General features: G+C 40.3%; 2 protein-coding genes across 5 annotated transcripts in view; one reads left to right on the top strand and one right to left on the bottom strand.

The window, feature by feature from the left end:
* Positions 1-590, bottom strand: part of arid5b (AT-rich interaction domain 5B) — a 154,577-nt gene extending 153,987 nt beyond the window's left edge. For 2 of the 4 annotated variants that reach the window (XM_054798655.1, XM_054798658.1), the window contains exon 1: positions 467-590. The gene's annotated coding sequence lies outside the window, so the exon portion shown is untranslated. The remainder of the gene's footprint in view (positions 1-466) is intronic. The other 2 variants (XM_054798656.1, XM_054798659.1) reach the window with 2 other exon arrangements.
* A 685-nt stretch (positions 591-1,275) lies between these two features.
* perp (p53 apoptosis effector related to pmp22) lies at positions 1,276-11,122 on the top strand. Its single transcript, XM_054798663.1, has 3 exons — positions 1,276-1,860; positions 5,764-5,904; positions 9,830-11,122. The coding sequence occupies exons 1-3, from the start codon at positions 1,656-1,658 to the stop codon at positions 10,039-10,041; spliced, it is 558 nt and encodes a 185-aa protein (XP_054654638.1). The 5' UTR covers positions 1,276-1,655; the 3' UTR covers positions 10,042-11,122.
* The last annotated feature ends 218 nt before the right edge of the window (positions 11,123-11,340 follow it).

Below are 11,340 nucleotides of genomic sequence, written 5' to 3'. Positions count from 1 at the left end.
CCTGACACCTTCTGAGGTCCGCATCACACTTTGAAACCTCCTGATTTCTACTATGAAGTGTTTTTTTCAGCCTCTTGAATGAAAATATGACAGAACAGCAACAGTCGTGTTGTTATAACAAAAACAGACATATGTCGCCTCACTGTGGACATCGGCATATTAACACATTTCTGATGATCTCATCTGTGAAACATCTGTTGTTAGGAGTGAACCACAGCCTTTTTTGGGGGGAGAGAAGGTGTCTGGATCACTTTTTATTTGAGAACAAAACAAAAAGGGTGGGGGGGGGGGGGTGAGGAGGCTTTTAAGAGTGATTCGGAAAGTAGGTCTGAATCCAGATTTTGCGATTTGAGAACAGTTCATTATCAGGGGAAATCCATTTGCAATAAACACACCACACACTGCAATCAAAATCCCTTCACAGAGCTAGCCCTAAACAGAGCTGTAAACAAACAAAGATTGATACCTGAAAGTCGACAGCATGATGCAGAAGGGCGGTGCAGAGACGAAAATGAGTTTGAAACTTCATGTAGTTCTTCTTAACTTTCGTCAAAAGCAAACGCTCTGTACCTGGAAGACATAAATAAAAGCCCGCCTAAATTTTGGGAACAGCGCAAACTAGCTACCGCCCCCTACAGAGGCGGCATAGTAATTGCATCTAAAGTCAGTCATCTGAGTACCTTCGGATAGCAAGGTAATCTTGGTAAAGATGTTCAATTCGTTATTATTTGCTAACACAGTCTTGAAGGAGACAATATATTATGTAAGTACAGTACAGTATAGCTAGATAATGATACTACAAATCCCATGATGCATTACGACACTGGTGCCTTATTGCGTGACCCGAATTTTTTCCCTTGCTCGCTGTCATAGTAGAGCGAGTGCATCAACCTCACTGGGTCATTGGAATCAAGTTTACGTAAGTACATTTGAGCTATATGATGTTGATTTTAAAGTCAAGCTTCCGTTTATAATTTAATGTCTAAATTCTGTTTTTGTGTGTGAAGCTAATGCTAGCTTTCTGGGGTCTTTAGCTAGCACTAAGTGAATATAACAGTGTCGGCCAGGTGTCTTGCTATACTAATTTAATTTGAACAAGTCCAACTAAAAGTCTTAACTGAGAGTTATAAATTGTGTGTTAATTCATTATGGATTGTCATGAGGCCCTTGGGGTGAAATGGTCGATAGGGGGAAGCATCGAACCAAATTTGAGAGCTGGTGTGTTTGTGAACCGTTTCGACTGCCATCCTGTGGTGGAACAGTGTACTGCAGCAACATATCTCCTGCATAATCCGCTTCCCTCGGTGGGCTTCCACTCCCCTGAGCAGGTGGTCGCCACCTGTTGTTACCTGGACTTCGTCTTCGACCCCCAGGACTGTAATTTCAGGTGGAACATTCGGTCAGACCACCGTCTTCTTTCGTTGGGGCTGTAACATGACACACTCACTGAACGGGGCTGGGCTTCGGTTGGCTTTTTAAAGGAAGACAAGTCCAACCCTGAACGTCCTAAACCAGGTTGACGGCTGCATTGCACACTCGGGCGGGGCTTTTTTTCCCCCCACTCTCCATTTCTGTTTTTGCGCAAAAGCAGTACAAGCCAGCCGGCTAATCATACCGTTCTTCCTCCTCTCTGCCAAATCCAAGTGGGACTGAGCATGTTTCGCTGCGGGATCGCCTATCCACGCTGCAGGTGGATCGTGCCCCTGTTGCTGCTCTTCGCCATTATTTTCGACATCATCGCCATCGCCGCCACGTCGGGCTGGTTGACGGACGAGGAGGGCAAGTCGCACTACGCCAGCATGTGGGAGCAGTGCCACGGCCGCAACGACCAGTGGGACTGCAAGTCTCTCATGGAGTTCTGTAAGTAGCACACTTTATCGACACGTTGGGTTCCAACAGCAACAAGATGAGTGACTGACACCTGGTTAGAACCACCTTGGATCATGATTGTGTGAATGCATGCCACAGAGGTGTAGAATGTAACATGCACACTTGGGAATAATCCACCCAGGCTGAGAGGGGGAGGGAGGCCTGAACTTTGAATTCCTTTGCTCTCCCAGTCTCTTATCACATCCTGGCTACTAAAGCCAACACCTCCACCAAGCCTACAATCAGACTTACATGAGGTGAAGAACATAATAACAAAGTACAACTGCATCTAATTATGATGGTCAGAGATTATAACTCCTTTGAAATATGTAAAATAATATTTTCCATCTTGCATTAAAAATTGACCAAATGTTGTGTGGAGAAAATTATGCTTTGGTGTGATTTGTAGAAGATGCAGCACCTAAATCGGCGTTCCTAATACCAGGAAAAGTTATTTTGTTTCCTTGTTGGACTGCTTTAACGCCTCTCTGACATGTTTTGCATGTTTTTGTGGAAGAAATAAAGCAGAGACGATGTTCGCACAAACAGCTATCTAACACAGGGGGTCGGTCCAAAGTGCGGCCCGGGGGACATTTGCACCTGCATTTCATTTTTTTTAACTGACCCGCGACACATTGTAAAATATAGTGACACCTCGCGTTTTTGTTATTAATTAATTCCAAAAGGTTTGACAAACACCAACGCTTGTAAGCGTTGGTGTTTGTCAATTTCATAAATGAAATTGTGTCCGGCCTGTGAAGACAAACACAGTAGAAACTAGAATAATTCAAGACTAGTCAAGTCCTCCAAGCCAACTACAATCTATGACTTAAAAAGTTAAAGTGAAGGGAAGAACATAACACATTGCAGATGTATGACACAGGTTAAGTGGTAAAAGGGTAAACATGGTAAAAGGGGATCTACCTGTCCTAATTGTCAAGTTCCAGAACACGTGGATCTAATGTCGTGTGGCCCAGAATCAGATTAAATCAGAAAATGATGCTTCCACAGGACTTTTAAATGATGCTGCACCGAAATTGCTATTGTTCCTATCAGGAACAATTCTTCTGGAAGTTATCAGTCCACCTGAACTCCTCCCAGACGTGTTTACATGGTCTTAGGAACAAAATGAAAGTGTATCCAAGTGTCTGACACGTGCTGGCCTGAAGGAACTATTCTCCAAGTAGTTTAGGATGTTAGGTGTGACCACACAGGCTTAAGGGGGGCCCTATCCTACATTTCCAAATGTTTTAAAATGTTGTACTCTTGTTCTACGTGATGTGGAAGTGCCATATCATGAAGATGGTGTGTTTTGTAAGTTATCCCTGGTTTTTATGTCGCTTTTAAAGCTCATGAGTGGTGGAGTACGAGGACTTCACAAGATTTCCATGAGCTCTTTTAGATTTCTCATGTCACCACTTTAGGAAGTCCATTCGTGGCAACTTTCCGCTTGCCCAGCATTAACCCCAATTAACCGACAGTAATCAACACTTTTGCCTCTTTGCTGATATGTTTCGACTTCCACTGACTGTTTGTTTGGTTCATATTGATGTTTCCCGAAACAGCAAGCTTCAGATTAATCAATGTAAAAAAAATAATTGTTAGTTGCAGCCCCAGGATTGTGTATCACGTTTTATTGAAAATGGCAGCCAGAAAGTGTTTTTTTTTTTTTCGGGTGTCAGACTTGTGTACAAAACTGGAGTAAGGCTACAATAATAATGTTTTTTGTTTTCCAGGGGAGCTAAAGACCTACCTCACAGTCACTGCTCTTCTGCTCTCGCCATTTGATGAACAGCTGGTTGTTGAACAAACATTCAACGGCTGTTTCTTAAACAATGCACACTTTGATGCTGTTTTTGTATTTTATTAAACAAAAACTTACTATAGTGCCCCCTGGGATCCAATTTCATTTTAAAAGCTTCTGAAAGGAGCAGGATAGGTCCCCTTTAACCAGCATAGTATTGCGTGTTGTACTGTGTTGGTTCAATTGAATAGTTTAATGAGTATAAAGTTGCCATTTGCCAGTGTAAGCTGCCTGTGGTGGTGTTTTCTTGCTTGTGTGAACTCTGCTGTTTGTTGTCATGGCTGCGGTCGCTGAAGCTTTAAAAGCTGTGTGGTCTCCTGTTAAGAATATTCAATACATTTCCCCTTTTCATCCTACACCCGCCCATGCTGAAAACACCTCCACATAACAGAGGACTTTCTTGTCCCAGTGTGGCCATTGAGCCGTGAATATTCCCCCTGACAGTGGAGAGGCAAACATGGCGGCCGCAGACTTCCTGCTGGCCTGTTTTGAGCAGTCTTTGTTTGTAGAGACATAATAATCACAGCTTTATTCATCTTGCAACAAGTGCTTCTATGTTTTAATTTAGCTACATGAGAGGGTGAAGAAGGTCGTGAAGTGTCTGCTCCACCGTGCTGATGGTGAGCCAAACAGGATTATTGAGGTTTGAGAGAAGATCCAACCTGTCCAACACGTCTTTTGTGTGTGCACGCGCGTGTGTGTGTGTGTGTGTGCGCGTGACGCCCTAGGGCCAGGTAGCCAGGCACTAGTAAAACACACACATACACACTTAGGTATGAATAATTCAAGGAGTTGGCTCATCCAGTAACAACAAAAGTAGGCTTGTCTCTGGTTCACCATGTACTACAGCAAAAGTAACCGCTTCCTGTGGAAGTCAGTACATTTGATTTTCAGTAGCGACTGAAAGCGCCACCCTTTTTTTTCTGTCGGCGCCTTGTGCTTGTAGAATCTCTACCCCAATAATTGCACACGTTACTACATACACAGGAACAATAACACAACACAGCTGGAAAACAATTTTCTTAAGAGGTTGTTTGGGCTCCTTGTGGTTGCCGTGGAAGCATCCACACACGAATGGCTCGTTCTGTGTGATCAGGAGGCTTTGGCAGTTGTGATTATGCTTGAAATTGAATGAAAAGTGTTGGGACTTTGGATGAAGGGCTTGAAATGACACGGCTTTTTCACAACAAATGGTTACTTGCACATGACAATGAAACTCTCTTGTATCTCTTGTATCTTGTACTTGACTAAATAGTTTGCTTGTTTGATGGAGAAATAATACAGATTTCTATGTTTGTCTTCCCTTTGCTGTTAGTGGCACAGTATTTGTGTTGCCGTTGTGATTAGGTCAGATAATTGTTTAATATGTGTGTGCATATTCTTCTTATGTAGAAACCAGAAGAAGTGAAAAATACATGCGTGGTTTATAGAAATACCTTTTCTTAAAAAAAATAAAATATATAGAATAAAATAAATGATTAAAATTAAACCTGAAATAAAACCATAAAAGCACCAAAGAAACATGTCAAAAGCCGTAATAATAATTTTATAGGTTATCCCAAACCTTCTCTGGGTAGTATTGTATTTCTTCAAACAAGTGTTTTACCTCAAGCTTGAACATTTCTTTGAAAAAATGTGCTTGGAAAAAAGGGTCGCATGAAGCCTGATCGTTAATATCGTTGCACTAGCCCCACCCCTGAAATCTTACATGCTGGTCCTTTAATGCAGGAGAAGATTTTACTTCTCCATCTGACATATTTGAGCATGGAGACAGTGAGTGTTGTGCTGTATGTCCTTATATCCATAAGAGACCCATCTGGAGTGGCGTCACGTGATGCCGCCGCAGAAGGCGCGTGTGCTGTCCGAGGCGTGGCAGGTTGTCAACACACCTCACTTGATATCAGCATGGACTTTGGGGCACCATGTCAAGATTCAACACACATCTCATTCGATTTACATGACTCTCATTGTCGTGCAGGTGTACCTAACGTAACAGCCAGTGTTGGTACTACAGTGTATGATTTTAATGTGACAAGGGGCGGAGAGTTTTTCCTAACGTGTGTGTGTGTGGTTGTGTGTTGCACATGCAGCGTGGGCGCAGGCGGTGGCCGCCTTGATGATCATCGGCCTCCTTATCCTCATCGGTGCCTTTGTCCTCTCCTGTGTGGCTCTGTGCTGCACGCTCAACGTCACACTGCTGCCCATCATTGGAGTGATGCTCATTATTGTTGGTAAGACTCATAACACGCACGCACACACACACACACACACACACACACATATAACATTACAGCCGCCGGCCATCCTGTTATTCTTGTATTTGTGCCTTGTAGATGTATATTTAAATATTGCAAATACATTCAACATACAGTATATATTTATTATATTATATACTGGATATTTATTATATATGTTTGGTACACAAAATAAATATTTGTTATGTTCGTGTTGAATAAATGCCCAATTTTGTTCCGAATAGAGCCAGGAATAAAAAAGATAATATGCTGATAAGATAATATACCAGGTTAAATGAGGAAGTTAATTGAAAGAATCAGACCTAAATCATCATTGATGATCAGTAAAAAAAAAAAAAATTGGTGTATTTGTATTTTCAATAAAATAATAATTCTCTGTCAGATAACAATAAAATAACTAAAAATAAGAAATCACCAGCTATGGAGATTTAATATTTATATTCATATTATCCATTAAATTTTTTTAGTTGTTATTAATTTTATATTATCATAAAATGACAATACACTATGTTTATTTCAATATGTGCTGATTTTGATTTAAATATTATATAAAAATATTTTTATTTAAATATATAACATTTGATAAATAAACAATCATTATTTAGGAGACTGTCAGTCCCCTTTTCTTTTAAACAGACTTTAAAAGTAAAAAAAAAACTGAAAAAATAACTTTTTTGTTATTATATTATTTTACTTTTATATTTTAAAAATCAAAGAAATGCAGCAAATTTTAAAACTGTTCTTTACTTTCTTTTTTTTTCCAAATCAACAGTGATACAGTAGGGGTACGCTTTAAGCTTATGTCGCCACAGAAACGGCTCTTTACTGTAAAGACCGTCCTTTTTGGATGTTTCATGGAGTGGTTGTGTTACTGAGGGAACGTGGACATTGTGTTGGGAAAGACAGTTGACAGCCTATTAGACTTGAAGGAAAAATAAACACTGCATTGACGTGAGGAATATTGACAATGCACTTGTGCAAATGTTCGCCAGAGCGGTGTCGTATAAATGCAAATGTAATCGGTGCTTACTTTGAACAAAAACCAAATGTGTCAACTTTCCATGTCGCCGTTTAGTAGCGGAGTGATGCATCCCAGTGTTGTTCAACAAAGGTCAAAGAGTGTGTGAGGTAGCAGAGGAGTGAAAGGATAAAGCAGTACATTGAACCTTCATGCTTTCTGTCAGTGGGAGGGATCCAGTCCCAAAGAAAAAGGGGGTGAACACGATGATGTATTGTAGGTGGGAGGGCTTGCTTATGAAAGTGTGATGTGTGTCACTATTGGTAGAATGTTGCGAAGCACTCTTAGTCGAGTGTGATATCTCATAAATCAATTCCAAAATCAAAGTGTCACCATCATACAACATTTTTTTTAATTGTAAAGGTTTTTGTTTTTTTTTTACTAACTAAAACTCACACTTGTTATTCAAGTGTAAAAAGAAGTCAGTTGTTGCGAAAATGAAATCGAAAGACTTTGCTATTGATGTTGACTGACTGTGGCTGTAGCCATATTGTACTGAGCAGCCTGGACAGCGGCATTTGTACTGCATTCCAGCGTTGTAGTAAATTACATTTCTGCCTATATGGTTATCATCTCACTTTTCCTCTATGACATCACCTTAAATAAAAAACACAAAAAGCAAAAGTATATATGTACGTCATATTAATCAATGGAATATTTTTGTAGTTATGGCATAAAAAACCCGTTTACAATATTCTAAATATGTTTTTTAACATTATTAGAGCCCTCTGGACATGAAATAACACCCATATAGTCACCTTTACATTTGTATTACCCAATATAGTGCATATAATCGGACAAAATAAAACATATTAGATAACATAGACTCATACATTAGCAGTTCTTTGTTTTTTCTGCACAGCGTACTTCCTACGGTGGCTATTGTCTCATCAATGTATTGTAATGGCGTCTTTAAATGGTTTTACACTCGTATTACCCAATACAGTAGACATAATCAGAGTAAATAAGCCATTTAAGACATAAATGAAACTCCTGCTTGTGTACGTCTCAGTAAATGTGTTTCCTAGGGGACCTTAGTGGTGTGCGGACAGATGTGTGGAGGACAGGAAGTGACATCTGAGGTTCAGAGTTGAGTTTTAGCTTATTGTGGGTTATGGCTCCAAAAGAACCCCGTGTTATTATTATGATTATTATGTTGTCGTTATTGTGCCTGTTATGAGATCATTAAACCTGCAATGAATGCCTGTTCTGGCGGCCACATCTGGTGCTTGTCTCGCCAGCCAATTACTGGCACCTAGTGGCCAATGTAGAATGCTAGATTCACAATTAGAATGCTGCCTTGTATTTTTATTTTTATGCTTGAAAATGAATAATTTAGGCCAGAAATAAGTACAATTTGCTTAAATATTAATTTTAAAAAAAAATAATAATAGCCTGCATTCAGCCATGAACTAGAAATCATTTATGAATATATTTTTGAAGGGTAGGCTGTATATCACATTTTTATTCTTATTATAAAACACTTTTGGAGTTAGATGCTCACTGAGCTGAAGTCTAATGTAATTTGCTGAGGTGTAAATATGCTCAAATCTTTTTAGGATGTCGTTCATGATGACTGTACAACTTGAGGGACGACTGACTTTCCCACCGTATCATCATGTGGCTACAAAGTGTAAAAATGCTACATTATAGCTATACAAAAAGAAGCAAAGAACCCGTTAGTAAAATGATTGATTACTTCATCAGCTTTTACCGGAGCAATTCCTCCCTCATTGTGTGTGGCGGATTTGTGACGGGAGTGTGTAACGGCATTTACCAAGGAAGCAGCTTCTCAGACTAACACTTGCACTGAACTGTCATGGTTGACATGCAATAATAAACCGTTATCAGTTCTTCAAATATTTCTAGTCTGCTTCTGTCCAGACACGCACCAACATGCCGTTTGAAGTCGCACCCCACAAAAATCGTCCTCAAAAGCTTTTTTTATTTCCCTCTCCTCTCCCTTCGCATATTTTCAATAACCTGCCTAGCCTGCCGTGAGCCAGGGCGTGAGCGCCAAGAAGATCGTCGCTCATTGGCGTCACACCTTTCTCCAGAAGACTCAGCAGGCGGCCAGCAGCGCCCATGTGATTTGTTAATAGTGACTCACCTCCAAGAGTTGCTGATGATGTCGTTACTTGCCAAGAAACTGTCTCACACTTGCATGGAAGTCTTTTCCCTCACACTGTTGTTATCTTTCCTTGACAGTAAACATTACACATAACATAGACAGTACCTCACAAAAGTGAGTACGCCCCTCGCATTTCATTACATCTTCTCCAGGGACAATACTGTAGAAAGTAAACATGCATATACTTTAAAGTAGTCTGTGTACAGCTTGTATAGCAGTTTAGATTTAAAATCCACTGAAAATGTTGCCAGCTATTTAGACAATAATGGCTGTGTGTTTTAGTGGATTAATCTATACAAAATACACAAGTTGTACATTGACTACTCTAAAGTGTCTTGATGTTTACTTTCTCTGGTATTGACAAGACTTCAGAAAATTGTTGCTGAGATGTGAGGGCTGTTATCACTTTCATGAGATACTGTACAGAAAATATTGAATACATGTTTTTTTTTTTTAGTGGTGCACAATAATTATCGGCCCGATATCTAAGGAGTTATGGCAGCATACCAATAGTGAGATGTAGCGAGGAATGAGAAAGTTGGTTATTGGTATCTGCTTGACAAAAATATATCGTGCATCCCTACTTTTTTTTTTTTTTTTTTTTAAGCAGTAAAAAGGACAATAATAATAATAATAATAATAAAGATGCAAATCTCCTGGAACATAAACACAACATCATCCTTTTATTCTATTGAATGATCATTTAGTGTTTTGTTCTGTTAAACTGTTTTTCTTGGTTGCCTCCCGTGCAGTGGTCCTGCAGGTCATCGCTCTGATCATCTACCCAGTCAAGTTCAACAAGCAGCTCTTCGAGGGCAACTATTACTACACCTGGGCTTACGGCTTCGGCTGGGGCGCCACCATCCTGTGCATCGGCTGCGCCATCCTCTTCTGCTGCCTGCCGCGCTACGAGGACGAGCTGACCGGCCTGGCCAAGACCAAGTACCTTTACACATCCGCCTAAAGACTCAACCCGGGCCCGCTTCACCACCACCACCACCACCATCACCGACCACCACATGAACATTTTTACACTCTTGTCATCTCCCCAAAGATCTAAGTCGAGCCGTTGGGGGCCATTTCTGATGTTCAGACCTCCTTGTGCATTGAAAATATTATTTTTCCATTTTATTGAGCAGAATTGCAAGACCACCAAAGTGCACTTAGCCTGAACGTCTTCATGCCAGCAAGTTGCTTTGTCCTAGCATGGACCTCGTGAAGCCTCAGTGGTGGAAGAGAAGTTCAAACATGCTGCACAGGATGCACATTGAATGGTGTGCATTGTTTGAAATTTCCTTGTGTGTGTGTGTGATGAAATGTTGCTTCAGTGTCATCTTTGCACCTTTTTAGGCGTATTTGTGATGCTTCTTTTGTCGTCTTTGCTTATCATAAGGGTGAAAGATAACTGTTTTGACCTGTGTGACGTTTTTTAAATGCATATTGACATATACAGTAATTGTTGCACTTTCACTCACAGCTCACGTTCCATCACTGAAGTTATCTTTAACGCATTTACTGGTTTAAAGGGATCAATTTGAACCCAAATGTGGGGTTTCTTATGGAGTTGGTGTGTTTATTCCAAGTGTAGTTGGCAAAAGAGGGAACCAAGCATATTTTTTTAAATTGTAAACAACTACTACTACTACTACTGAGACAAAGGTCTTGTGTGCCTTCTCTTCTACGTAATTTACTGTAGTGTTACTCATATTTTTGCTTTATGTCAAATACCGTACAAGCTCCAACAAAACCTGGTTTGCTTTTTTATGTGGTGTGCAGGAAAAAAAAGACCATCTTTTCTGTAACTTGTGCACAAGGAACTAACCTTAAGGAATAAGCAGACTACTGTGTGACATATTAGGCTAGAACCTTAAAAAGATCGTATTTTATTATTTGGATGGATTTTGGCATCATTCTTAGTCAGTGTGGGTGTTTAGGATATTAACATTTTTCTGTGCTTCTTGCTGTTTTTCCTGCTGTAGTGTCAACTGATTAATTGTTTTGTAGTTTGCATTTTTATGCAATAAAAGAGGTTCCTTTTGGATGAAGTGACTTGTAGTCTCCTTCATTTGTTTTCTATGCCGCTTATCCTCACGAAGGTCGCCAGCCAATCGCAGGGCACACATGGATAAACAGCCTTTCACACAAACATTCATACCTGTGGACAAAAGCTGCCAATTAACCTAACTGGGCTGCGCAGTGGCCTCGTGGTTGGCCACACAGTCAGGCGATCTGAGTTTGAATCTCCGTCGGACATCTCTGTGTG

This window comes from Dunckerocampus dactyliophorus, chromosome 14, assembly GCF_027744805.1.
Source record: "Dunckerocampus dactyliophorus isolate RoL2022-P2 chromosome 14, RoL_Ddac_1.1, whole genome shotgun sequence".
NCBI lineage: Eukaryota > Metazoa > Chordata > Actinopteri > Syngnathiformes > Syngnathidae > Dunckerocampus > Dunckerocampus dactyliophorus.
The sequence above is the reverse complement of the archived record's forward strand: the minus strand, read 5'-3'. Positions and strand labels throughout refer to the sequence as shown.

Excerpts from the sequence above, each read along its gene's own strand:
- perp (XM_054798663.1), top strand. The coding sequence starts at position 1,656 with ATGTTTCGCTGCGGGATCGCCTATCCACGCTGCAGGTGGATCGTGCCC. Across the intron at positions 1,861-5,763 it reads CAAGTCTCTCATGGAGTTCT|CGTGGGCGCAGGCGGTGGCC; the intron begins GTAAGTAGCACA and ends TTGCACATGCAG. Across the intron at positions 5,905-9,829 it reads AGTGATGCTCATTATTGTTG|TGGTCCTGCAGGTCATCGCT; the intron begins GTAAGACTCATA and ends CCTCCCGTGCAG.